A 27126-nucleotide genomic window follows, 5' to 3' on the forward strand; every position below is an offset into this window, starting at 1 on the left:
TTCACTTCAAAAGTTCATAGTTAACGTAGGCTTACAAATATACGCTTAACCAAACGGTTATTTCATAAGTTTTCGCCGTTAGATCAACTAGTATCACAAAGAGTACAAGTTCAGGTTAAACAAGCGTTAATTAATCAAGAATCAGTCGATATTATACTTTAAACCATCAAACAAACAATTAAAACCACAAAAACAGCGTAATTACAATCAAGAAACGAAATAACAAGATATAGGTTATAATTGTACACAAATTATCAGCGAAAATGTCAGACAGTCATGATTCCACTGCTGATAACGCAACCGAACAACTACAACTGCCTCCAACAAGCGGCCTAACACAAATCGTCCCACGCCAAACATTCTCAAGAAAAGAAGAAGAGTTAATGCTCAAATATATAGTGTGTCACAGTCTTTATGACAATTTAAGAATGATGAGCATGTGGAAAGACATGGCTAAATATTTTAACAATGGCAGAACTGCTGAATCTCTTAGAGAAAGATTTCGCCGTTTTGTCATTCCACAAATCTATACTTACAACATACCTAATGATAAAAAGAATCTGATAACAGTTGGCTTGGCCATGAATGTACAAACAAGGAGAGGAAACGCAACCGAACAACTACAACTGCCTCCAACAAGCGGCCTAACACAAATCGTCCCACGGCAAACATTCTCAAGGAAAGAAGAAGACTTAATGCTAAAATATATAGTATATCACAGTCTTTATGACAAATTAAGAATGATGAGCATGTGGAAAGACATGGCTAAATATTTTAACAATGGCAGAACTGCTGAATCTCTTAGAGAAAGATTTCGCCGTTTTGTCATTCCACAAATCTATGTTTATGACATACCTAATGATAAAAAGAATCTGATAACAGTTGGCTTTGCCATGAATGTACAAACAAGGAAAGGAAGAAATGATATGAAACAAGAATGAATAAAATGGTGTTTAAGATAGCATAAGATGAAATAATATTGTGCCCGCGATTATAATTTAATTATACTATATTTGAAGTAATGAGAAAAATTTAATTTAACATAGGCAACCATACTTACACATTAACTCTAGTTTGACAGATCATAAGTTTACATTTCTCTTAGTTCCTTTCACAAATCGCGTTAAAAGTATAAAACCAACTCGTTTCAATCGCTTTTAGGTCATTTTCCCATCGCACAATCAATGTATCACTACACCTTCGAAAGCATTCGTGATTAGACTTATTCAGAAGCCAAAAATTGCAAATTCTCAGAGGCTAAGAATAAGCACCTAATCATGAACGCTTTTCAGGTGTGTAGAAACACTACGGATGCCGTACCTCTGTACCTCCCTCAACGACTTTATCTTAAACCCAGCGCAACGATATGGATCTCTGTACAGTTATCTTACAAAACCACTGGTCAGACAATCATCCATGGAGAAATGATTCAAAAACTGAAAGATTTAATCACCCCGGATGAATTTGCAAGTATAAAAGTAACGCGAACGGCTGTAGATGTTGTCCGGTTTGAAGCTGAACTCGAACTGGAAGCATATGTACAACGTGTGCTTTGTAAGCTGGATAATAAATATATCAAGCTGCAAGATGTCACACAATTGCTCAAGGTGAAAGCCTGTGAAGCAAAGACTGATTTCCCTACAAGACATGAATGGGATGCGTATTTTCGCGATGCTAAAGATATGAACGAGATGAAATTCGGGGAAAGACCGGATACTATTCATATTTCTAATTTACCAACGCGATGGTTTGTTAATGAGAAGTTTAACTCTAAGGATAAGGATGTCCTTCCGTCTGAGAAGTTGTTTTACTACGCGTTTGAGAAATTCGGTGATATACGCCACGTGGATATTCCAATTTGTGATCCTTATAGGCATAAAATGAAGGCGCATATCTCGGGAATACAGAATTCTTCGTTTGATGATTTGCAATTTTTTGAGGGATATATACAATTCAAAGAGTACATGGGTTTTGTTGATTGTATGAATGCTCTGCGAGGGAAGAAGTTATTGCATAAAGATCGTCTAGGTGACTCGCAAATGATTAAAATTTTCGTTGCGTTTGATAAGAGTAAACATCTGAGTGAGGCTGCTATCAGACGGAGGGATATTCTTAGAGAAAGATTGATTTTGAGACAAAAAAGTCGAGAGGAGGTTGAAAGGGAGAAGTTGGAAGCTATACAGAGGAAAGAATCGGCGGAAAAGTATAATATTCAATATGAATTTGAATATAATTATAAATAAAATGTTTGTAGACAAAAAATTGATGATATAAAGAATGGTAAAGAGCAAAGACGTCGACAACGTGAAGAAAAACGTAAAGCTAAGATACTTGCACAGTTAAAAGACCAAGAAAAGAATGATTTTAATCAAAAAATAGCAAAAGAAGAGAAAAAATTGCTTATTGTACAACGCAGACTTGAAGCTATACGTTTAGTAGAGGATTTATTCAAAAGAGTCGAGAGTAAATTAGATTTAAACGTAAACAAACCAAAAAAAGAAGATTTGGCAATAAAAGATAATCAGGTAATGATAAAAACATAAATTACACAGAAAACACATCGAATGTTAATATTTTTATAGTTAAAACGTATGAAATTGGATTATGAACAAGAGTTCTCTTCCCAACGTGAAAAACTAACGAAAGCAGTTGAAGGAAGAGTTATCTTGAGGTCTATTGTATCTTCCACTGCAAAAGAAGTTTGTAGCGATGAAGAATCATCAAGCGCTGATGATTCTATCGGTAATCCCGAGCGGGATGCCGAGAAAATATACCCAACGCATCCTCTGAATGTAAATGGGTGGTATCCATATTGGCAGAATCCTTTAATGGCTGCCGCGGCTTACAGCGCTGTCGCACCGCCATATTACTTTCCTCATAGGGGTAGAGGTCATCCAGGACCTTCAGGAGGTATTTTATTAGAGTTATACTCAAGTAAAGATAGAAAAATAAGAATAAAACATCTTTAGGTAATAGACAATTCCGTGGTGGACGTGGAAGAGGCTACAATCGTCCTTACAGGAATAAATTCCACACTGAACGATATTCAAGGTCAAGATCACGATCAAGGTCAAAATCAAGATATTTATATCGAGATAGTCGCAGTAAATCACGATCAAAATCAAGATCAAGGAAACGCCGTTCGTATTCAAGGAGTCGCAGTAAAAGCAGGAGCAGGTCTCGTTCCAGATCATATTCACGCACAAAACGCCACACATCGAGAAGTACACGTTCTAGATCTTAAGCTTTTAAGTAGAAAATTAATTTAATCCTATGATATACATACTGATAAGACTCTGGTATAAAAGTCCAACATTAAAATGAGATATTTTCGATTTGGATCCTCTCCTTCTCCTGCAAACACGTCTAGATAGCACCAATTTTAATGTCTTAATCCGTAATACTTGAGTTAGACTTTCATGCCGCTAATACCATGCGTTTTCGGGACATATCCGTAGAGAAATATCGAAAATATTACGAAACCGGCGCCCAACGCGAATTGAAATGTTAGCACAAAATCAAACAAATACATTGATGCCACACAGGATATTACAATCGCGAGTGAAGTGGCGAATCCTTTGAGGATATTATCAGCGTATTTTACAACCAACGCGACGATTAAACCTCCACAAGCTTGTAAAATGATTAAATATTGCACGAAACGATCGTATCCGAAGAAAAAACCACGTTGATTGATGATGTGGCCATCGGAGACGAAGCAAGTTAATAATCCGAATGGGATTGAACATAATGAGAGCTGGATGTTACGCATCCAGACTGTAACATCGCTTCCTTTTAACATTTTTCGAAATAAATCCCTGCGAAACCAGATAAGACGCATGCGGCTAATGCTGCTGAGAAACCAAGAAAACGGTTTTGTTCTTGTCCATTAACACTTGCAGAATGCCCGCCATCTGTGTGTGCAAGTTGTACTAAGACAATTCCCAAGACAAGTGTTAGTAAAGACATCCATTGGGTTTTTAAGAGTTGTTTGCGTAGAATAAACACGGCAAACATTGCTGTTGTGAGGATTTTCAGTTGGTATGATACCTGAGAATATAATAAAACAAGTATGATTATAACCTATATTTTGGTGATATAACCTTAAAACGCTTAAAAATTTATTTACCTGGTAGGTTGCAGCATCTAAATGACTTGCAGAAAGATACAGGAGGTTGTTTTGTATGACATAGACAAATGATGGCACACAGACCTTTAGAGTGTCTTTTGGTTGTTGAATTATGTTGGTTTTTATTGCTTTTAATAAGCCATCAACACCATCAGCTTGCACATAGACTATAGCTAGACATGTGACGAGTTTTACTAGTTCGGACATTAATACAGCTGGAAAATATTTAATTTAAAATTAATAGGAATAGTTTAGGTTATAGTTTATTATTACCTGTTGAGGATAGAAACATATCACCATCTCTTGTTCTTGCATATCTCATGCTCAGTCCCAGGAGTGCATTCTGCACTGTGAGTGTTACAAGGCTGATGTATTTAAGATTATTGGCACTTTCAGCTCCTTAAAATAAAAATAAGATAGAATAGAGTCAATGCGACCGTGAACTACTTGAAGATGACTTCATCCGATGATCAAGTCTTCATAATTTTAGTTTATTGGTGGAAATATATGAAAGTTTTTAAGATATTCGTAAAACTCACCCATTTTTCGTTCGGAATTTGTGTTTTCGTGGTGATTCTGCGTGTTTGGGTGGTATTTACATAGTAATTGCGATAGTTCGGCGCGTAGTTTTTGCGGTGGATTTTGTTTACGTTGATTTGTCGCAAAAATCGAACGCGAACGTATATACAACAGCACTACGTGTGGTGTTGTGGCAATTTGTTTAGCTTAGGCTAGGTGTAAATGTAATATACACTGGATTGTGTATGGATAGTGGACGTGTCAGAGTTGGGATTTGAAATGATCATGTATATCATGAGGTAGATCATAGATATTACGCGTATAATAGACATAATTCAGGTTGTTACATTGAGAAAATGTAATAAGGAGAGCGAAAGATTAAGTTATAAACGTGTTACTCATTGAAATTATTAAATTAATCAATCGTTTTAATGTGGTAGAGGTTGAGGAATCGAACTTAGCCGCAGTTTTCTCAATGCACTTTCTAAATTTATATTTAGAATCGTAAAGAAATGAATGTCAACTCATGCACACTGCGCATAACAATACCTCGTAACAGTAGTTTATTAAAAAATAATTACAGTTCTTGGTTAAACATGAGAGTAAATTACTCACAATGCATCAATAAACATTTGTTTACATCAAATTATTCAACAAAACTGTAGGAGAGGAATATTAATTAATATTAACATAATCAGCGTTTCTTTCCGGAAAATTTCCGAACGTTTTTCCCTGTTTTGACACCTATGGGCCGGAAATCGCGATTCGACGCATTAGTTTTCTCCTGTCTGGTATTCTTACCTTTGTTGTTACCGAATTTATTATTTCTGCCATCTTTATTACCAAATTTACCACCACCACCGCCACCACCTTGTCTATTCTTATTTTTATTAAATCTATCGCCATCTTTATTAAATTTATTACCACCCTTGTTAAATTTACCGTGGCCACCTTGGCTGTTACCATCCATACGTGGTTTCTTTTTAAACGCGTGGAAAGTCTTGGGTCGTTGAAACCCAGTGGTTTTCGAACTGAACAAATCTCTGTCTGGTTCTTCTCCGACTTCTTCTCGGTAATATTGCGCATCGTCATCGTCATCTTCCACTTGCCAATCGTCTTCACCCTCGTGTCTACGTTTCTTCGGTCGTTTAACTTCTGAATTTTTATTTTTATTTGTTTCTTCATCATTATCTTCATCATCACCTGTTTTATTCTTCATACCCTGTAGGGATTTCTCTTTGAGAACTTCTTTCGCGTGTTCTTTACGTTTTGTATTATCATCCTGAATCTTTTTACGCTTTTCTTTCAATTTCTTCTTTGCTTCACGCGATTTACGAATAGCCTCCTTTTCTTCTTCAGTCTTCTCAATAAGATCATGGAAGAGTACTTCACCATCCATTAAACCATCTTCTATCTTGATTAACTGTAGAGTCAGACGTGGGCCGAGTTCGGATAATCTGATCGCGGATTTTCCTTGTTCTATGTTTCCACGCGTCGCCATTTTCTGCGAGAGAGTTACATGCGCATTCGGGTCATCTTCAGCTTCACTTTCTGAGAGTAATCCACTTCTGAAACATTTAATTTTAAATTAAAATCAATAAAACTAACTAAATTTCATCACTTACTTTGTCAAAAACTCTGAAATATCTGTACACTTGGAAAGATTAGGTACTTTTCCTCCCACAACTTTTTTAACACCTTTGGAAATCCCCACAGGCATTACTTTGATGGTATAATGCCGAAAGTCAATCATTTTTGTATCAGTGACATAGTTTAACATCACCACTCTTCTGACTGTATTCAAATCTACTTTCTGTAGATTAAGTGTGGGAAACATGTTTTGAAACATGGATGCCATCAACTTAAACTGCATTCCTTCACCTGAGAAATTATTCAGGACTATCAGAGGTGAATGTTTGAAGGCTTCATCAACAACCAGTTGTCTTTTAAGGCTGGAAATTACATCTTTGGCTAGGGAAAATGCATGGACTTTAAATGTTAAAGTTGGACCTCTGGGGATTTTCCCAAGTTTCATATACATTCCATTTTCTGTTCTTGAGAATATACTCAAGTGTGTCACGTGTAATGCGCCTGCAACATGTACAAAATCTTTGATTGTGTTGTTTTTTCTTTCTTTGAGTGCAGAGGCTGTGAAAGGCTCCATAACTTTGCGAAAATCTTTTGTAAGTTCTTCTACAAAGCCTCCAGTGAGTCCTTTGTGGATCACAAACGAATGTGGAGCGTTTACAAAGTCATCTGGTTCTTTTAACACGTTGAGATTGTTTCGGACTGATTTTCCTTTACGTTTACGGCCCATTTTCACTTTTTGTATAACTTGTGTTCTGGTGAAGTCTTGTAATAGTAAGAAAATGTGTTTTTATTGGGGTTATGTCTATTTGATGCATGTAAAGTTGCCTAACATACTAACAAAACATGTTCAAATTCAAATTTATTTATTTTCTTAATAATTATTCCATGGAATGTCCCATATCTGCACCCCACCCTCCTTGGTACCCACAGCAACCACCGAAATCCTCCCACTATGGAATGCCAAACAAGTCAAGTAAACATCATCATCTCCATCAGTTTCTTTTTCATCTTTAACATTCATCAACTTCCCATTTTTTGCGTTGTAAAAATCAACTCTACCACTACCTCCGCACGTGGCGATTAAATTCTGACTATACGGTACCCATTTCAGCACAAGCGTATCATCTTTAGTTGCGATAACATTCCCGGGTTCTTCTTCACCCATGTCATACACTCTAATTTCACCATCACTTGCGCACGACGCGAATAACTCTGGTCTGTCGGGTGATAACATAATAGAAGTAATCTCACCTTCATGCGCACGGTAATATTGAAATACAGGATCAGATACACGTACTTCTTTGGTACCTCCTGGTAATTCTTTGGTACCAAAACGTGAACATTGTGCGATTAAGCCACCTTCAGCCGCGACTATAAACTTCTCCGGGTTATGCCTCGAGAAATCAAAGGAGACAATCCCTCTGTCGACTTTTTTACTGATAGCAGCCGGTGTTTCACCTTTACGCTGCAATTTACCGAATAGCGGTGTTTTTATCTTGAATTTATCTTGTAATTTCAATTCATTGCTGCCCATATTAAACCCCACATGTTTAAACACCCATCGAGGCTTCCAGATGCTAGGAGGTGGTTTTTCTCCGATTCTAAGTCTTCTACCCAAGCTACCTTTGTTATAACACCATCATGTCCACTTGTCTTGACCAATAATTGCTCGTTTTCGTCGTTTTGCGTGTTCAAAATGAGTATTTCACCTGTGTAAGACCCAACTGCTAATATTGGAGGCATTGTAGGGTGATAACTGATTGCTGTGATGCAACTAGGTGTCTTAATCCTTATCATTTTGTCCTCTGTGTCTTGGGAACCAGTGAATGTGTGTATGAAGATCATTCCAACATGGTGACACCATGATTCATGTGGTTGGACCACACTTATTGCTAGTTTCTTTCCAGTTGCATTCCAGGAGAGACCACTGACAGATTTAGCCTTTTTAGAAGTAAAATATTAATTATTTTTGTGCTAAAATTACTATTTAATGAGTTTTCTTACAAAATCTCCATTTTCTACTGTTAGTTTAAATGCAGTGAGTAATTTAGGCTGGACTTTAGTTGAAGGACCATCAGCTCGATGATTCTTGAATACTTGGGAAGTGGCAGCTTCATTTAATTCCTTGCTTACTTTCGGGTATAATCTCTTGAGAAAATCAGCCAGTCTCTGCTCATCATACTCAGGTGGTTTTAATTCCAATGCATCAGTTTGGATCTGACATTTTATAACATTTTACTCATATTACATTATACTTCTTTGTAAAAATAGATTTACCTCTGTATTTGTCCTAGAATTTGTTGAAATGGACGCAGTTTCACTTGTAATGTTAGCAGTTTGTGATGAACCTTGCATAGTCACCCTAAAAATAATTATTTATTATATTAATCACTCTAGACTCTAGAAATATTTAATTTTTGACTTACTTCTTTACTTTCCATTGCGAATCAAAACCCACGGCATCTTTAGGTTCATTCACGTTGAACATTACTTTCTCTGCCATGATTTACGAAAAATATTGTGTGTAGAAACAGTTCTTATTAGTTTGTTATCGTTGCCACGGTTATGTGTAGTGTTTGTGTTTATTCAGTTGCCTAGCAACGTTTTTTACTTCACATTTCATCCACTAACTTTAAACTTCAAAATTCGACATTTTAAAAATGTATCCACATCGTGATTATTACCGAAATCAATCAACGATCCGCTCTTTACCAATCGCAATCAAAACCTCAATGGATAATAATTCATGGACATCTGTCCTCGTGGACAATCCGCTCGAAAATGAAGACAATCAAGAAAACATTCCTTTTGGTGAACTTCAAAAATCCCGCCGACCTTTGAATCCGATGGAACAATGTGTCCGCTATGAAAACCCACGAAAAACCATGGTACTATCCTCAAAGAAAAGTGCAAAACTCTGGTCAGTCAAAAATGTCTATCACTTATCTTCCACCCATCAAATATTCTTCATTACCTCTTGATACCTTATTTATTAATCTTTTGGTATACTCTTAGATGGACTTATTTTCTAGCATATTACTTTGCTATTTTGAATGATTTAATATTTTTTGTTTATGTGTCGGTTATCTGTCGAAAAAGAAAACGGTGTGTTGAATGGATATATAACCTCATTCTAGTGCTACCAATATGGTTTCTCTACGAAGAGATAACATATAGATTAGGCGCTAAATTTATGATTGGTGGTGTGAATGGTTTTGATGTTGGTTTCTTCATTTGTAGATGTCTAACATGTCCGTTTCGGTTATACTGGACAATACATCCTTTAAAAATATTAAAACTCGGAGAATTATCTCGTCTGTTATTTATTTTGAGGTTAAGTTTAATTATGTTTCTTTTGTTGCACGGTAGCAGCGTCATCTGGGGATTGATGATTATAACCTACAAACCTACTTTTCAATATCTAAACACTAACATTTCTACTGTATCTTCTTTTTCTGAAGGTTATCCACTGGCTTTACACTTCATAACCTCAATTATGACCGAAAACTCTCATTCAGGTCCTCGGGAATTACTCCCTAACATTTTCATCATTGTTATTTCATTAGTATTCTTAATATTTTTATTATACGCTATGGCTTTTATATTTCTTGATCGTGAACTACGAAATAAACGACTTATTAAACTCCAACACTTTACTCACACATTAAAAATCCACCTCAGACATCGCGGATTATCATCTTTGATTCGTAAAGTATCTGAAAATCACGAAAACGTTGAAATAAACAAAAAATCAGTCGCATTGGATGAATGCACAAGTATCCTACAACAAGTCAACTGGGGATTAATACAAGACGTTTTATTCGATATTAATTTACCAGCGTTGAAAACCGGCGTGATCCTAGGGGTTAAACACCCTCATGCCGATTGTTATCTGCGTCATTTGTCTATAAAAATGCGTAGGGAAGTCTACAACGCCGGCGAGACTATCTACATCGTAGGCAACCCAATCGACAAAATGGTTGTCTTAATTGAAGGGCATCTTGACATCCTCGCGGAGGATAATAAAACATCTATGGTGTCACTTGAACCTGGTACTTGTCTAGGACAAATCTCTTTATTACTTTATATGAAATGTAAAAGTACTATTAGATGCCGCACGCATGTCAGAGTTGTAACTCTAACAAAAAACGCGTTTTTATCAGCGACGTTAAATTCATTCCCGGATGTCTATCGGCAGATATTAAAAACAGTCATAACCCAACTTCAAGACAGTCGAATACGGAATAATACAAGAATGATGAAACCACCACAGTATGATATAAACATCGCAGAGAGAGCGAATAAACAATTATACAAAGTGTGCAAGATAAGCAGTAATTTAGTATCAAGAAAAAGCGCAAAAGTCAAGTCGAAAGTCGGTAAGGTAGATCACGACCTAACCTTGAATTCTATCTGGAATTGTATGATGGTTATCGTCAGTGTCATTGTCGCCATTTTCTATCCGTATTATGTGGCGTTCCAGAGAAAATTCCCGAATGATTTTAAATATTTCGCTTTGGGTTTGGATATATTAATTGTCATTGATTTAATTCTAACGTTGATAACTTATGATATGCCCAAAACTAAACAACGGCAAGTAAACATAACCTACTTTTAAATTAACCTTCAATAACTTAACATAACCTCATTTATAGAGTGTTTTCATGGAATGGCCGTGCATGTTTAACTCATATCTGGAAGAAACTAAACGATTGGTCTTTTTATCTCGATTTTATCTCAGCGATATTCCTGGAACCTTTTACTTATACTTTACATGGATACGTAGAAGATGAACAAATAACTTTTTTATTTTATTTATTGAAATTGAACCGCGTCATCAAAGTTTACAAGCTTTTCTACTTTGTATGGTCGATTAACTTCTCAAATGACTTCTACAAACGTCTCATCATCCACACTCTAAGTTTATTCTTTGTTATTTACTACGGAGCAGTTGTTTTATATCTGGTGACATGCTTCCAAGTAACTTGCTCTCCCTACGGATGGTTTCGAAGACTTAGAAACCACGAATTTCGTCTTGGTTTACAACAACCACGAACAGATAATCCATTTTTATGTTCTCTTCATTATTCATTACTACATGTGCATTTGTTGACACTTAACCTACAAATGCAGACGTCTTTGGAATTAACCATAACCATGATTATGGTTTTATTGGGTTTCGCATATTTTGGTTTCATCTGTGTGGATTTAGCAAGTTTACGATTTCTACAACTCCAACAGTTGGTTTTTTACAAACGAGACTTGAATGACATGAAAATCTTCTGCAGGAAACATAATATTTTCAATAATTTAGAAGGGAGATTGTTGGATTATTACCGGTTACAATACAAACATGATCCTGGATACTTCTATCAGTATAACTATAGTAATTATATAACTGTTTCATTAAAAAATGAGATATTATTAACCGATAGACTGGAAACCCTAATGAAAATCCCACTTTTGAATACTTTGGGGAAGAAATTCTGCAGATTCTTAGCGTTGAAATCAAAGATTTACTTGATGCCACCGGGAGATGTCGTTACTTACCTCGGCAACATGAATAAAGAAATGTTAATCTTATCTCAAGGATATTGTCGTGATGATCAAGGCGATATTATCCACCCTTTACATCCGAATCTTACTTTATCTCAAAATCTACGACAAAGTGAAAATTTAGAAGAAAAAGAAAATACACAAACACAAAAAGAAAATTCCGGTGTGGTTGGAATGGCGTCCCTGTTATTTAACCTTCCTGAAGGTCACACAGTGTTTACAATAACACCCTGTGTGTTCATCTCGGTTGATGGCTCTGCTCTCCAGCAAGCATTGAGATATTATCCTAGATTAAACAATATCTTATCACACGTGTTGAAATCATCCGCTTTTATGGAAGCATCTCGTTTTTCTCTTGAATTATCTCCTTCCTCTAAAGATAAAACCGAAGAAAATAATTTATTCATCAAGTTAAAGAAGTTTATCACTCGAAGATCATTTATTAATGTTTTGAATTACTGCATGGTAAGAAAAGAAGCTTATGGTGATCCATTGAGAAGTGAAGAATTGGCTTCTATGCGATTCTGTATGATTCCCATCAGTGTTGATCCTCGAGGTGTTTTCTTTTACACTTGGGTTGTGTTAAGAGCTGCTGTTTCGTTTATTATCGGAATAACTACCCCGTTAATGTTGATATATTATACAAGTCACTTTGAGGGACATTTTATGTTGTATTTGAATGTATTTTGTGATGTTGTGATTATCTTAGATTGTTTTTTGTTGTGTTATTTGGCACATGAGAAAAAGAATGGGATTTTAGTCGTGCATCCGTATAAAACATTTCTGAATTACGGTGGACGTGGGATGTTGATTGATTGTATTCTTATGGTTCCTGTGGAATGGTTTTATTGGATGTCTTTTGATGATGCAAGGGGTTTTGCTTTGATTAGACTGTTGAAAATTGTGCAGGTTTATAAGTATTTTGTGATTTTATTGAAACCGAAACGATTGGAGATGAGACGTTTGACTAGGATTATTGAAGTTGTTAAATGTATTTCTTGGATGATTTTCTTGGTTAATACAGGGGCTTGTTTGTTGATTAGTTTGGAATGTGTTCCTGTACGTGAGAAAAACAGAGCGTTTTTATCTTGTGATGAAGATAGTTGGATTATGAGAAGTGGGATTTTTCAAAGTGAATATTTTCATGGTTTGCTTCTTCCTTTGAAAAAAGTTTATTTGTTGTCGTTTTTCTGGACGACTTGTCTAATGTTTGGTGTGGATTTTGGGCATTTGCAACCCCAAGGTGGATACAATTTGATTGTTATTATTTGTATACTTGTGGTTGGTTTGTTTCTGCGTGGGTATAATTTAAAGTCGATTATTTCACATTTTGTGGTGACTTTGAATGAGATAAATAATATTCTGAGGATGATTGAGTATCAGCAGATGATGCGACATCTTGAGAGGTTTTTGGAGAGTGAAGAACAGATTGATGCGAATATTAAGAAGAAGTTTAAAGATAATGCGATTTATTTTTGGCGGATTAATCGTGGAGTTGATGTGAGTTTAAATATTTTTTATATTAAATTTAGTTTATATTTTTATGACGTTTAATTGTATATAGACTACTGGTTTATTAGCAAGATTACATACGACGTTGTTGCAAGACACTTTGTGTTATTTATACGAAGATGTCCTGGAACAAGTGCCGTTGTTTAGGAATATTGAAAGGGCTTTTTTGAGAATTTTGGTTTTGATTGCTAAACCTGTACATTTTATGCCTCAACAAGTTATTATCAATCAAGAGGATATTTGTGAACATTTTTATATTGTTTTTGATGGAATGGTAATAGAAATAACTTGAAAAATATTAAAAACAGTTCAGTCAATAATATTTAAATATTTAAGGTGCATATTGAGTTGGCACGATCTTCTTATCAAGTAGATATATCAAGAGGAAGTATTTTTGGGCATTTTTCAAAGGACAGCACTCCTGTGATGTCTATTGTTGCTACTACCGTGAATTATGTTCATTTGTTATCATTTAAATCGATTGATTTCTTTAATATTCTAAAGGTAACACTTTTTTAATTTAAAAATAGTACGTAAAACAATATAGTAACAATGTAGCAATACAAAACTGGTATTTTTCAAAACGATATTTGTTATTTTGATTTAAAAAATACCATAAAATGCGATCTCACCGACGAAATTCCGGTATTGAATCAAAAGTAATTATAATTATGAATTTTGACATGAGATGGCGCAACGGTGCACTTCTTTACATTAAATATTTATTTGTTTACTCCGTGAGTGCACATCGTGTCGTCCTTGTGATAGATATCTCACGCTTAGATTGCAGTAAAACTATATTTGATATACGTGCGACACGATTTTTAAACAATAAACCAAATATTAATACTTTTAGAATTATGCGAAGTTTGATATTGAATTAAAAAGCGTCCTGAGTGAATATAAAGATTTCATGCCAAATCGCCAAGTAGAAGATGGTGAAGAAATTTATTTTACTGAAAATTGGAAAACCGAGACACCAGTTAAACAAAAATCTGGGCTGATATTCCAACGTGTTGGTTTTACAAAACATTCGGTAAACCCTTATAATTAAAAACTAATTCAACACATTTTCAAACTAAAATATAAAATTTTACGATTATAGATAAGATATTGTCAATGTTAGCATTCTTGAACGCGTTGATAATACCGTTGAATATTTTACTGCATCACCAGATAATTCTATGCATAATAATACTAATTGATGTTGTATTTACACTCGCCTTCGGTTTAGAATTCATTAAACCTTATTACAATGACGATGGACAATTGGTAACGTCACTTAAAGAAAGAAGAAAGCGAAATCTCAGTGGATATTGCAAATATTTACGACTTTTTGAACTTCTCTGCATAATTATCATCATTTTGTCGTACTTTATGTACTATTATCCTTTGATTCCATTGAAATTAAGCACTGATAGAAACAATTTTGCTTATTTACGAATTGTGGCATTGTATAGATGTCACTACATCAGTAAACAAACATTTGAAGACATAGAAAATGATTTATTCCTACCGAAATTAAGTTATATTATTATTTGCTTGGTAATTGTGCTTCATTGGACAGCTTCCGGTTGGGTTATAATAGAAGAATATGAAAATATAAATAAAAATGATGAAAAAGCAAGCAAAATAAGTGAAAATAGAAATATTATGGTTAAATATGCAGAGGCATTATTATTAATGGTGAATTTGTTAACCGGAAGTGTAACCATTCGAAAAATATTCCACAATCAATGGGAGCAAGCATTAATGGCGGTGTATATTTTCGCATTCATTTTATTCCGATGTTTTCTCATCGCCAAAATGATTGCTTGTTTATATATCAAGTTAAAATCTACTTTGGCGTTTAATTATAAACTGCATCAACTGATAGCGTATCTGCAAACAAGTAATATTAATTTTTATCAAGTGAAAATACTTACTACGTATTTAATTGAGATGGAAAAACGTGAAATGGGTAAAAATGTAAGTTTTACATTAAAATTTCTATAAAAATATTAATTAACCATAAAATAATTTTAGTTTCCGGTTTTGTTAACTCTATTCCCTTCTCCGTTGATTAACGAATTGAAATTTATTCTGTACCGGTCATTATTGGAGAAATCTTATGTGTTCTTCGGCACACAAACGAACTTTTTACGGAATGTCGCTGTGCAATTACGACGATCTGTTTATTTCCAAGGGGATGTGATAATTCATCATGGAGAAATAAATAAGTGTATGTATTTTATACGTAAAGGCACAGTGGAGATAGTTTCCTTGAATGTGGATCATAGTGAAACACGCCATGATGTTTTGCGGGCTGGGGAAATGTTTGGCCTGGTGCAGGGATTGTTTCGGCATAATGTCCCGCATCAATTTATGTTTAAAGCTTTGAGTGATGCGGAGATTTTGGCGTTGAGATTGGATCATTGGGAGCATTTATTAAGGCATTTCCGAGGAGTAAGGAGATTATTTATAATCGAATTCGAAATGCACAAGCAATATAAATATTAATATTAATTCATTGTGTTTTGTTTAAATTTTTTTGTGAGTTGTTGAGATATGCAACGTAAACTGCTTTGTTTTACTTTTGTTTGCAATCCAGTATGCACAGAACGTAACAATTGTTGCCTATACTTGAAAATTCATAACTTTAAACAGACAGATGCCGTTTTTATTCGTTGTTTGTTAACTTTTTGCGCAATTTTATGTAGATCAATATTAATTATTAATAACCGTATCAAAAATGCACCAGCATCATAAATATTACTTCATTGTTCATTGTTTACTGTGTAATCTTTACATTCTTTGTGTGGGTGGCTGAAAAACATACAAATATATCCTAAAATCATTAAAAGTGCACAAACAACAAAATTAATTTAATCTTTATTGTTTTTTGGTACATTCTTTCGGTGGATTATTAAGAAATGCACAAACATAACCCAAAAAGTTTTCTTTTGCTTTTGTCTGCAACCCAGCGCGCACCCAACCATTGTTGCCTATAGCTGGAAGTTGATAAATCGGCGGATAGATGGCTTTAGTTTTGTATCCGTTGTTTGCTAACTTATTACGACCCTCGGCGCCTTTTGCGCACTTTATTATAGCATCATACGGTAAACCATTACTATCAGCGCACTAAAAATAATAATTTATAGGTTATAATAGGTTATAACTGCTTTGCTATATAATAACCCTACTTTTTTAATATTTTCTTCCGTAATAACTCTGCTGTTCATCATACACGTTGCAAAATCAACGTGGATTTGTTCATCTGTAGTTTGATCGAATGCGCAGGTATGAATAACATTTGCGCGGTAACTATCACTTCCCGGAAGCATATCGCCCAAACACCATGGCACCAACTCCAGAATTATTCTACTGGCAATTGCTGGATACGATTTGAATAATTGTTGCGTGATAAAATCAGAACTTGCGTTGCCAGCAGCGTCGTAATACACGGATATTTTTACCGAGTCTAATTTCTATTTAAAAATAATAAATTAAATTAAACGAATTGAAACAAATTTGAATAAAATTAAACAAATATTTTACCTGTGCTGATGATTTCAACGCGTGAAATACTAATATTAGGAAAGAAATATTTATCGCGTTTATTGACTTCATTTTTGTTATTTTTAAAATACAATAATTTTCTCGCTTGTACACACAACTGTTTCTGTATAAAAATAAATTTCGCGGGTTGTATTTATAGTGTTAATTCTTATCGCGGAATACACGCTCACAGCTGTTATCGGCGCGTTATTAATGTCAATTATATCGATTTTATTTTGTTGCGAAAATGGGTTTCTTAACACGAGGTGAAAATGTAAATAAAAGTAACTTTCCGAGCTTTCCACTATGTCATACAATTTATATTCAACACATACGGAATATACATAACGGGGAGAATACATTCTAACCTAGAAATTTCACATGGTAAATGATAAAATTTCATAATTTTTACGTTAAAACCAAAATTTATAATGTTACAAGATGATGGTGAGTGTAAATAACTAAAAAATAATTGAAACCATAAATAATATTAATATTTACACTAGATAAAGACATAAATGACGCTTTTGATGATATCTTATTCACTGAAGAGCATATCATTGAAGAATCTTTTAAGGAAGGCTTCAAAGAAGGTGAAACACAAGGAAATCCAGAAGGTTATCACCTGGGATATCATCGTGGGGCAGAAATCGGAGCTGAATTAGGTTATTACTATTCTAAAATACAACAATTAGAATCACTACACCATAAAAACTGTACTGAAAAGGTGACAAAATTATTTCAAAGCTTAAACAGCCAAATATCTAATTTTCCTTCAGAAAATATTGAGATAGATATTCTAAAAGATTTAGATAGTATCAGGTTTAGTTATAAAAAGTTATGTGCACTACTAAATGTTAGTTCAAGCTGGCCAGAAGGTGATAAGTTAAGTTTTTAGAAACAATGAACAATAAACTTGAAATTGCCAAGTTGCATATTGATAAATTAGTGAAATTTCTCTCAGATCATGCAAAACTCTCACAAGGGCATATGGTAGACTATTTTATACACAATTTATATCAAAATTGTATTCCTCTGGAGTTACGAAGAGAAATATCTGATTTGGGTTATGATGAAGCTGTAAAATTAATACTATCAAATGAAACTAAGCATAAAAACACTGAAAATCTTTTAAACTTTATGAATCAAGAAAAAAGTTATTCATTATATAATTTAAAAGACATCTGCCTGTCAAAATCAGAGTTTTATGACTTGTATAACTTTGAAGATGTCGAAGGGTTAAAATTAGATGTGTTTATGAAAGAAAAGAAGAGTCATGAGGTGGCCACACTAAGTTTATTAGCAAAAAACATCGCTGGCAAAGCAAAAACATCACATTTAGTTGATATAGGCGATGGTAAAGGTTACCTCAGCTCAATGATTGCATTTCATCATAAATTACCAATTCTAGGTGTTGATGGTTCATTAATAAACACAGAAAGTTCTATAAAGAGAGCTAATAAATTAGAAAAACACTGGGAACATGTGACAAAAACAAAAACTATGAAACCAACACAGAATATAAGAATCGTATATTTTTATACAAACAAATCACACAGTTAGTCACGGAGAAAACAGATTTCAATGAATTAATTCAAAATGTTTTTCTTGAAGAACCTACAGGGATAGGTTTAGTCGGTTTACATACGTGTGGTAATCTTGGCCCTACGAGTCTAAGAATATTCAATGAAAATAACAATATTAAATCAATTGTTAATGTCTCATGTTGTTATCACTTGTTGAATGAGAATTACCTAGCTAATTCTGCAATGGGTTGCATAACAGAAGACAAACAAGGTTTCCCAATGAGTGCATACATGACAACTAAACATGATGAGTTTTTATTATTGAGAGCCACGAGGATGTTATCAGCACATTCGTTGGATAGAATATTGCACAATCAAGAGTTGCCGAGTAAGATTATTTTCTATCGGGCGTTGTTGGAGATTTTGTTGGAGAGAATTAAATTTAAGGGTAAACATGTTGGGAAGTTTAGGAAACAGCCGGATGATTTTGTTAAATATGCACGTGTGGCTTCGGAAAAGTTAGGGATTACTTTGGAGGAAAGTGATGGTGATTTACAGGCTTTGTCTGATGAGTATAAGGATAAAAGGAGGGAATTGGAAGTGTTTTATTTGATTAGGAGTATGTTGGCTCCTGCGATAGAAGCGCTGATTTTATTGGATAGGTTTTTGTTTTTATTGGAGCAGGGGCATGAAGATGTGTTTTTGGTGCATTTGTTTGATGCTGTTATTTCACCAAGGTGTTATGGACTTGTTGCTTTGAGATAAACATAAAATTTAGTTTTTTTTATATTTTAACAATAAATATTGTTTTTTTAGAAGTATTTGCCTGAAAATTCTTCAGAAAAGCTACAAATTAGTTTAAACGACAGAAAAGTTGATTACAAACTTGTTGTTTTAAGATAAAACCAGAATTTACTAAAAATAGAATTTATTTTAATATTTTCTTCATGTTTTAACAATAAATACACTACCAAACTGTTCCTGACATTATAAAAAATAACAATTTTTATTTTTAAGTAGTGTTTGCTTTGAAAAATGTTGAAATTCCCGCTATAAGTCTTCCTCTCGTCTCTAAATCTCGACAAAAAGCTTTTGAAAACCTATGAAAAGTACAAAAAATGTTCATACATGTTTAGTTTCTTTATAAATATGGCGCCTCGGATGTTTATATTGCACGTTATTTACAGTTGGAATTAAAAATAATCGCTTGTGGTGCTTTAAGCATTAAGTAGTGGTATGATACGCCATTAGCAATAAATTTAGGTTAGGAATATAGGTTAACTCTTTACTCGTGATGCCACTGCAGCTACCAGCGCCGCGCCGCGTCCACTTCCGTCTTCAGACAACATCAATTCAAACTAAAATCAAAAATATTCAATAAATTTCAATTTTTAAACGAAAAATTTTAAAGTAAACTTACATTAATATGCGGTTTGGTGTATTGCCTTATAAGCTCCATCATCCGGTTGTGGAAATGCGGATGGAAACGATACACAGATCCATCAACACCAATGGTAACGTCCATGTTGTTCATTTTGTTGAGTATCGTCGCCAAAGCGCACGAAACCAGCGTCGCCGCGCGTGTTGACACACATTCGCAGACATAGCGCACATTAACGCAATCCTGTTCGCTCGCGTGTTTTAATCCCAGCTCCTTCAACACCTCCATACATCCGGTATGGACGCCCAAAGGTTCCGCTTCAATTTCCGACACGTATTTCGTGTAGAACCGTCCACGAGTACTCAATAACTCGGAGCCTTTTCCTCCGAAGAGTAAACCCTCTTTGGTGTATTGTTCAAGCGCCAGACGAACTAATTCACCCATGTACATTCCGGAAACCATCTTTTCTTGAATCTGACCGCCCGGGTTGATTGAGTTCTCGTCTACGTCGCGATCGTATGCGGTGCGGATGAAGTCCAGGCAACCGTCGTTACCGAACGCGCCCCATTCGGTGTTGATCACCACGTGGTCGGAGCCATGGTTAGGCTCGTTGAAGAACTCGGCGTTCTTTTGTTCTTCGACGTAGCAAGCGTTACATCCGGTTCCTATTAGAAGAAATTTATTAGTAAAAGAATTTGGGTCAAATTTGTTTTGTTAGTGCATATGTGAGGTTATGTGAAGAGTTAATGTTTGGTTATGTTTACCAATGATGAGGCCAATCTTGCAGTTATGCTTTTTCCATGCGCAAGACATGAGCGTTCCGGTGGTGTCATTCAAAATAGCGCATACGTCGATTTCTATGTCCTGAAAGTAAAGATAGACATGCATCATGCTTCTTCTAATATTTGATTTTTACATTTGACGTTTGACATTCATTATTCGCGTAACCTATAAATGCGCATGCGCAATAGCCTATTCTATCACCTCTGAACCCCCCAATTTTGCATACACTTCCTAACTTTTTGATTATCTTACCGATGATGAGGCCAATTTTGCAGTTTTGTTTTTTCCACGCGCAGGACATTAACGTCCCGGCGGTATCATTCAAAATCCCCATAACTGATAATTCTAATTCCTAAAATTTATTTCAATTTTTTTCTCTTTTATTTTTCTCTCTGAACAATTTAATTTAAAAAAATCGGTTTTAGTTTTGGTATATTTTCTTACCCCTCGTCTTGCAATAGCATCCTTGAGCAACTGCACCACATCGTTCCCGATGACACCCGAACAATTAAACCCTTTCGTCCAGTTGATTAGAATGCCTTTAGTTAAACCAAGTTGTTTCAACGGAAAACTGAAGGTGAAGCCCAAGGGAAGATGCTCCTTAATGAGCTTTTCTTCTTTCATAAACTGTGCCATGCAATCGGCGATGTGGTCGAACAGTTGTTCGCCGGAGCCCAGCATAATGTGTTGTGGCACTGCGAAGATTTTACTCTTCATTTCGAAGTGGTTCACGCCCAGTTCGATAAGCAACACACGGAAATTTGTGCCGCCCAAATCAAGAGCAAGGAATTTTCCTTGTTCTAAAATATTTAAAAATACAAAGAAAATAATTTTAAGAGTTTTAAATTAATTTGAATCTTACCGGAGCCATTAGGGAAGTCTTGCACAAAAGTAACGTAACTTTTGACAGTGGAGGATTCTTGCGTGTCCTTTTTGAGGCCTCTTTCGATGTGGTCGAGGAGGCGCTGCATTACCTCTTGGACTGCTTCGCGATCCAAGATTAATTCTTTGCATTTTTCACGAATCTATTAAAAAATTAAATTTTTATTTATAATATTTATGTTTTTCGTCTTATTGGAATTTTAAACTGGATTATATTATAAATTTCAAGAGTATTTATATAATTTATATTTTTAGCGACGTGAAAATTGTTTAACATGTTGCAACGGGACTAAAAACAGTTAAATATTGCATCACTTAGCACTCGCATCATAAATAACAAAGTAACACAGCTTTAAACTTGGTGTTTAAACTTTAAACTCGGACAAATAAAATATTTTCAGGTAGAAAAATTCCTGTGCGTTGTCCCTTCCGTCAAAGATAAAATTTATTGATTTTTTTTCTCTGACTTAACTTAAGCTACGTGAGAATTTTTAATTTTAAAATAGATAGGTCAACTATATACGTCTACTTGACGTCAGAATGATTAATATTTATAGTCAATACTAGAATGCATGAATATCAATCAATTTAGGCGTTAAAATTGAATCCTTGACATTTCAAATGTTTCGAATGAGATTTTTGTTGTGCGCACGTGATTTCTGGCACGTTGTGCGCTTTTCAAGCAGTGGGTCAATATCGCACACCCCAAATTTCCACCAATCCGCAACGCACAACACGAAACACGCCGATGAAGAGAGCAAGACGACGAATATTGCGTATCGTAATCGTAAACACACTGCCACATGTTCTATACGTTCTATTTTTGGATAAAAATAAACGGAAGTACAAGTTATGCGATAGAAAACGCGAAATATTCGATTTTATTTCGGGAAAAAATGTAAATATTAACATACCGTATGATGTGGATTACTCGCTGCGCGTTTCAGACCCATTTTCTAATGTGGAATGTGTGAAAATCACCAAATACAATCGAATAAAATCGATACGAAATTCAAATGTCAGTAAATACGTAAATATAAATGCGTTGAACACGTTTGCAATGTGGATTGTTTTATAATTTTAACGCTGTGTGCGATGCGTATGCGCTTATCGTATTCCTTGTTACATGAACAAACAAAAAGTTTACTGTTCGCACCACAGCACAGCACGACACAAACTAAAACACAGACTAAAAACCGAATGAATGCATGGAGTTTGTTGAGGTTGAGTAGAAATACCGCGTTTCGCGTTTCACGAAACCAGAGCGTTGGAGGCACGTCTGCAACAGCTGCGCATGCGCAGGAAAAACGCGTCTGCGCGACTACTGTACAGGTAGAAGCAAAAACACTAAACACAAGCAGGAAAAGGATAAAACTAAGCATAAAATTATTAAGTGTGAGTAGGAGAGTTGAGAAGGAGAAGTGAAGAAAACCTTGGATGTGGTTGTGGTTGTGAGTGACGAGCCTCCTCGTTTCACGTTCCCATTGGGTTCGAAGAAGGTGTGTAAATGTGGGTGTAAACAGAAAGCTGCACATGCATACAGTATGTTTTAAACAGGTTACAGTTAAAATCTATGTTTTTATGCATTAAACTTTCACTTTTTAGTTTTTGAGTTTACTTTTTGTTTTTGAAATGCCAAATGTCAAACGTGTTATATAATATTAATGAAACGGTATAATTTTTGCGTGTTTTGTGTGGTTTCATGCGTGAACTGGCGCCGGATTGTCGATATTTAGTATTTGCATAATTCCAATTGGATTGTCATGTTGTACGTTTGTGCAAATAGTTGAAAACCAGTCGGTTTTTACGTCCCAAATTAAATGCTTCACATAACCACGGACAAAACTTGATAAAAACTGGTTTCTTGTTAATGTTACTAACATTTCACAGCGTTTGTACTTGTTTTTATTATTTTTTGTCTGTGAAATTATTGATTTACTTTAGTCTGGTCCCTTGTGCATTGTAATAATTGTAATAATTGTATAATCAATATGATTATCAAGCGTATCAGTTAATGCATGAGTAGATTAAGTAATGAAATATTGTATTTCTAGAATTTGTGATTACTGTTATGAATGTAGTATTAATTTAAAGATTAAATTTATGATTGTCATGCTTGTAAAAATTGAGTTTCATCTGGTTTTCAAGGTTAAGTGCATGATATCAAGTTTATATGATTTTATGATTTTACCGCTGATAACTGCATCAATTCTAAGATTTCCACAAATATTATTATCTTAGGGATTAATCAACTTCCTGTTTTTAATAGAAAATAAATAAACAAGCGGTTAATCAGTTGATATTGATGATTTGCTGGGACTTACGTTGACTTTCTCAATATCCGCCATTTTGTCACTGCGCAATTCATTCACCATTTCGTAGAAAACTTTATATTACACGGTTTTATTCGAAAATATAAACGCGGCTTAGTTTTTATTATGTGCTTGGAAAGCAAGGTCACTAACAGGTAACTAGTTACAAGGAACAGCGTAACCGTAACCTAATGCAAAATTATTGTAATTGTAAAAATATAATGTGCACTAACGTAACTTTACTCGCGAGGGTGCACGAATAAAACTTTTAACGTTTCGCAAAGAATGTTGGTTACTTAAGTATAATAAAAAATAAATAAAATAAAGTTTTAGTTGAAGTGCAAAAATAATCGGATGAGATTTTATATTATTTTAGTTAAGTAAAACTTGTTTGTTTAATGTGGATAGTTTAGTAATCGTTGGTGCAATTGCGTTGCGATACGCGTTTGCGAGTTTTGAGTTTCGCGATGTCGACGGACTCGTCGGACGTGACCGACGATCCTGAAGGGCACCTTGATCACATTTTCATTGCAATGCGCAGCCACACCTACTGCATAAACTTTTAATCATTTTCACATACTAATAATAATTCAGCGTAGCTCTTTATTACGAAATTCATGGAATTAGATAATTTTATCACGTTATTTCATCGAGGATCAAAACAATAATTTAATTTTAGGATTTTACACGTACTGACATTAGTCTAATCTTTTTTAAGCTGCTGTATAACTTGTACACATTTCGTCGTTAAAACAAGGCTATACTGTATTAAATTTTGCAGTCCAATGTTGGACTTGTGGGATACAAACCGAACATAGGACAGACAATGTAATTTTTAAAGTTTCAGATTAATTTCTTTTAACTTTTTAGTGTTTTTCTCTACTTTTTAACTCAAGTTAAACACCAAAATAATGTTTTTTTTTCATTTTCTTCTCAAAAAATGTTTGAAATTTATTTGCTGTAGTAATAAATACTGTGTGCAGTGAGAAAAAAATAGATATTAGACGGTGAAGATCCTACTAAACTAGACAAACTGGTTTTTGTCGGAAAAGAATGAGAATGAATAATAATTGAAAGTAATTAGGGATAAATTGGTGTAGTGTGATGTTTGGATGACGCAAACAATTAAGCGTGATTCGCATGTGAGCGTCATACATAAACAATACTCGTATTACGCGTTGTAATAACAAATTAAACTCGCAAGCCGAATAAAACCACAAAAATGTTGCTAAAAACATGTTAAACTAGTTTCTGATGAAATTTGCGAATTGATTAAAATAGCGCGCATTCCAATGTCACTAAACTTACGTTATATAAGTTAGTTGATAAATATTACAAATTGCGTATATTAAACTAAAATTTATCCTTGAATATGTGTCAAATACCCGAGGAAGTGTAATTGTTGCATTTCATTTTATTTCCGTGTGGTCTACACTAGAAATAAGCAATAACAAATCACTTCCTTTTATATTTCACGTTTATATAGCTGTGATTTATAATTATTACATTTCCGTTTTAATTTTACGATTTTATTTCTAACCTTGCATCTTTTCTCAATGGCAATGCGTGTTTATTTAAATTATAGCTCAATTCACGTGGTATTTTGCAATATTTACAATCACACAAAAAAATTTCAAGTTCAAATTGATTATTTCGCGAAATAATTTGAGGCTAAATAACAAAATGGCCGACGCACGTGCACGTAACATCAAATTACATACAATTACTCATCTTCTCTACCACGAGGAAAAAAAAAACATAAACAAACAAAAATCTACGGCGTAGTAAATACTTAATTAACGAAACTAGTTATGTACTTGCTTGATGACTCGGCATCAATTTGATGGTCTCGCTCTTCTTTGCAAAATTCGCCTGGCATGTTACTCGTGATACACGCAAAGTATTCCTAAATAGCGTTAAATTACGCGCGATTTGCGGCAATTTATACAGCATTTAAGCAGATTTTGATCATCACGGAATAAAAAGTCACATTGTATTGTCATATTTAATGACAATAATCAAATAAACATTTTATTTTGATTTTTTTACGGGAAAAAAATCAATTTTCTCAATTTTTCCTTTTAAAATTTATAAAATGTCTATAAATTAAATTATTTGAAATATTTACGCTTTCGGAGAACCCCACAGTCCACACGGATTTCGCGCATGTCGCCTTGCATTCTTTCCGGCAATGACCGACAGTTATTGGTACAGCACTACTCTTCGCCTCATTAACAACCACTTCTAATTTCTTCTCTTCCTGTTTTTCTTCCGGCACATCATTATGCACGTACATTTTACTCGTTTCACTTGAAATTTTGAATTCTACTCTGACATATAAATAATTTGACAAGTCACATACCTCGCTATTGACATAATTGCAGTTTTCTTCGTTTTCGTAGATTTCTTGTTTGATTTTCATCGTTTTTCAATTTTTTTTTCCGTTTAAATTACAACACAAAATGCAAAGTAAAGTAAAACACGCGCGTGAATGGTTTCGTCGCCAAAACTGAACTTGTAGCATTGATTTCGATCGTTATTATATGACTACTCGCCTTGTCGTTAATGACTCTTGACTCTCCCACCAATAACTTTTAATATTTACGAATGTACTCAAGTACAACGTGTTTATGTATTGCTATTTGCTCAAAATCGACGCCGAAGTGTGTGTGTGTTAGCCTAGAAAGGAATTTTTAGTGCACAATTTAGGCTAATCGCGCGCAACTTGAACGTATTTGTGCTTGAAATTACCGAAGCGCTGATAATTTTACTATTAGATAATCGTCAAGTGCTGAAAAGTTCCATTCACTTTGTTTTTGCACAATAAATACGGGAACTTTTCAAGTTTTACGCGCTTTTATCCACACAATTATAAATTATTAGGCGCCGTTTGACGCAGATTTTTAATTTAGAACGGCGCGTGATAATTTTGCGCTATCGATGACGCCATTGCTCAATAAATCGCGATCTGCGCACTAACTTTAATAAATATCAGATGAATGAACGATTATTAATTGACTATCGATAACAATACATACGAATGTTTAACAATGCGAATTCTTTACGACATACCTGCTTATCGACGGACATTTTTCACTGGGTTTTTTTTGTAGAAGTAAAACTTGTAAATTTTGTTGAATTATACAGTGAAAATTGTGAAAGGTCGAACGTTGTGGAGTCACCTCGCGACGTCTGCGATAAGCGGACGACTGAAAAGCCGCGATCTCAAGTCACAAACACTCGCTAGAACAAAATAACGATAAAACCCACATCGCTGATAAGACAATATTACGCGTCGCGAGATTAGGTTACAAAATGGTCGCGCCTGTCGCAATTGAAACCGGTTTATCATCGATAAGTACTTAATCATCGAATGCGATTTGGACGTTACACGTTAGA

The 27126-nt window shown here is 34.6% G+C and overlaps 9 protein-coding genes across 16 annotated transcripts; 4 read left to right on the forward strand and 5 right to left on the reverse strand.

The window, feature by feature from the left end:
* Xe7 (A-kinase anchor protein 17A) lies at nt 1-3324 on the forward strand. Of its 3 annotated transcripts, none has more exons than XM_065314890.1 (5): nt 1057-1161; nt 1293-2203; nt 2255-2525; nt 2583-2910; nt 2970-3324. In XM_065314890.1, the coding sequence occupies exons 2-5, from the start codon at nt 1425-1427 to the stop codon at nt 3242-3244; spliced, it is 1653 nt and encodes a 550-aa protein (XP_065170962.1). In that variant the 5' UTR covers nt 1057-1161; nt 1293-1424; the 3' UTR covers nt 3245-3324. The 3 variants fall into 3 exon arrangements, with proteins under 3 accessions (XP_065170959.1, XP_065170962.1, XP_065170960.1); XM_065314888.1 differs by having other exon boundaries at nt 1057-1129; XM_065314887.1 differs by having other exon boundaries at nt 1-2203.
* Ugalt (UDP-galactose transporter) lies at nt 3247-4906 on the reverse strand. Its single transcript, XM_065314893.1, is given in 5 exon segments — nt 3247-3801; nt 3804-4050; nt 4130-4344; nt 4403-4528; nt 4669-4906. Coding segments are annotated over 5 exon segments (984 nt in total). The 5' UTR covers nt 4673-4906; the 3' UTR covers nt 3247-3409.
* Nucleotides 4907-5194: 288 nt separating this feature from the next.
* Nucleotides 5195-7078, reverse strand: ppan (Brix domain-containing protein peter pan). The gene is made up of 2 exons (XM_065313989.1): nt 6274-7078; nt 5195-6216 (listed from the first exon to the last, which is right to left on the reverse strand). The coding sequence occupies exons 1-2, from the start codon at nt 6963-6965 to the stop codon at nt 5343-5345; spliced, it is 1566 nt and encodes a 521-aa protein (XP_065170061.1). The 5' UTR covers nt 6966-7078; the 3' UTR covers nt 5195-5342.
* Nucleotides 7079-7084: 6 nt separating this feature from the next.
* On the reverse strand, nt 7085-8825 carry LOC135800685 (cytoplasmic dynein 2 intermediate chain 2-like). The gene is given in 5 exon segments (XM_065313990.1): nt 7085-7780; nt 7783-8179; nt 8243-8455; nt 8516-8600; nt 8665-8825. Coding segments are annotated over 5 exon segments (1443 nt in total). The 5' UTR covers nt 8742-8825; the 3' UTR covers nt 7085-7109.
* Nucleotides 8826-8970: 145 nt separating this feature from the next.
* On the forward strand, nt 8971-16755 carry LOC135800864 (uncharacterized). The gene is made up of 8 exons (XM_065314199.1): nt 8971-9145; nt 9376-10831; nt 10894-13294; nt 13359-13580; nt 13643-13810; nt 14163-14342; nt 14412-15274; nt 15332-16755. The coding sequence occupies exons 1-7, from the start codon at nt 8971-8973 to the stop codon at nt 14430-14432; spliced, it is 4623 nt and encodes a 1540-aa protein (XP_065170271.1). The 3' UTR covers nt 14433-15274; nt 15332-16755.
* On the reverse strand, nt 16178-16915 carry LOC135800866 (GILT-like protein 1). The gene is made up of 3 exons (XM_065314202.1): nt 16844-16915; nt 16489-16773; nt 16178-16426 (listed from the first exon to the last, which is right to left on the reverse strand). The coding sequence occupies exons 1-3, from the start codon at nt 16913-16915 to the stop codon at nt 16178-16180; spliced, it is 606 nt and encodes a 201-aa protein (XP_065170274.1).
* A 359-nt stretch (nt 16916-17274) lies between these two features.
* On the forward strand, nt 17275-17741 carry LOC135800867 (protein LTO1 homolog). The gene is made up of 2 exons (XM_065314203.1): nt 17275-17290; nt 17350-17741. Exons 1-2 carry the CDS (start codon nt 17275-17277, stop codon nt 17739-17741), a joined length of 408 nt encoding a protein of 135 aa, XP_065170275.1.
* LOC135801363 (probable methyltransferase-like protein 25) lies at nt 17596-19311 on the forward strand. Its single transcript, XM_065314823.1, is given in 2 exon segments — nt 17596-18362; nt 18365-19311. Coding segments are annotated over 2 exon segments (1386 nt in total). The 5' UTR covers nt 17596-17746; the 3' UTR covers nt 19135-19311.
* On the reverse strand, nt 19281-26957 carry Hex-A (Hexokinase A). Of its 6 annotated transcripts, none has more exons than XM_065314822.1 (6): nt 26800-26957; nt 21396-21558; nt 20978-21333; nt 20515-20614; nt 19790-20415; nt 19281-19727 (listed from the first exon to the last, which is right to left on the reverse strand). In XM_065314822.1, exons 1-6 carry the CDS (start codon nt 26815-26817, stop codon nt 19647-19649), a joined length of 1344 nt encoding a protein of 447 aa, XP_065170894.1. In that variant the 5' UTR covers nt 26818-26957; the 3' UTR covers nt 19281-19646. The 6 variants fall into 6 exon arrangements, with proteins under 6 accessions (XP_065170894.1, XP_065170891.1, XP_065170890.1 ...); XM_065314819.1 differs by lacking the exon at nt 26800-26957 and adding an exon at nt 26090-26251; XM_065314818.1 differs by lacking the exons at nt 20515-20614; nt 26800-26957 and adding exons at nt 20786-20885; nt 25856-26063.
* Between the last annotated feature and the right edge of the window lie 169 nt (nt 26958-27126).

This window comes from Atheta coriaria, unplaced genomic scaffold (assembly GCF_025399875.1).
Source record: "Atheta coriaria isolate IRGN ID8LTWV9N9 unplaced genomic scaffold, Caltech_Dcor_3.1 hic_scaffold_10_pilon, whole genome shotgun sequence".
Classification (NCBI taxonomy): Eukaryota; Metazoa; Arthropoda; class Insecta; order Coleoptera; family Staphylinidae; genus Dalotia; species Dalotia coriaria.

Excerpts from the sequence above, each read along its gene's own strand:
- Xe7 (XM_065314887.1), top strand. The coding sequence starts at position 1,278 with ATGAACGCTTTTCAGGTGTGTAGAAACACTACGGATGCCGTACCTCTG. Across the intron at positions 2,526-2,582 it reads TGGCAATAAAAGATAATCAG|TTAAAACGTATGAAATTGGA; the intron begins GTAATGATAAAA and ends ATATTTTTATAG. Across the intron at positions 2,911-2,969 it reads TCATCCAGGACCTTCAGGAG|GTAATAGACAATTCCGTGGT; the intron begins GTATTTTATTAG and ends AAACATCTTTAG.
- ppan (XM_065313989.1), bottom strand. The coding sequence starts at position 6,965 with ATGGGCCGTAAACGTAAAGGAAAATCAGTCCGAAACAATCTCAACGTG. Across the intron at positions 6,217-6,273 it reads ATTTCAGAGTTTTTGACAAA|AAGTGGATTACTCTCAGAAA; the intron begins GTAAGTGATGAA and ends TAAATGTTTCAG.
- LOC135800864 (XM_065314199.1), top strand. The coding sequence starts at position 8,971 with ATGGATAATAATTCATGGACATCTGTCCTCGTGGACAATCCGCTCGAA. Across the intron at positions 13,581-13,642 it reads ATATTGTTTTTGATGGAATG|GTGCATATTGAGTTGGCACG; the intron begins GTAATAGAAATA and ends TAAATATTTAAG. Across the intron at positions 14,343-14,411 it reads TTGGTTTTACAAAACATTCG|ATAAGATATTGTCAATGTTA; the intron begins GTAAACCCTTAT and ends TTACGATTATAG.
- LOC135800866 (XM_065314202.1), bottom strand. The coding sequence starts at position 16,915 with ATGAAGTCAATAAACGCGATAAATATTTCTTTCCTAATATTAGTATTT. Across the intron at positions 16,774-16,843 it reads CGTTGAAATCATCAGCACAG|AAATTAGACTCGGTAAAAAT; the intron begins GTAAAATATTTG and ends ATTTTTAAATAG. Across the intron at positions 16,427-16,488 it reads CGGAAGAAAATATTAAAAAA|TGCGCTGATAGTAATGGTTT; the intron begins GTAGGGTTATTA and ends TATTATTTTTAG.
- Hex-A (XM_065314818.1), bottom strand. The coding sequence starts at position 26,023 with ATGTACGTGCATAATGATGTGCCGGAAGAAAAACAGGAAGAGAAGAAA. Across the intron at positions 21,559-25,855 it reads CTGTGGGGTTCTCCGAAAGC|ATTCGTGAAAAATGCAAAGA; the intron begins GTAAATATTTCA and ends ATTTTTTAATAG. Across the intron at positions 20,886-20,977 it reads ATGCTATTGCAAGACGAGGG|GAATTAGAATTATCAGTTAT; the intron begins GTAAGAAAATAT and ends AATAAATTTTAG.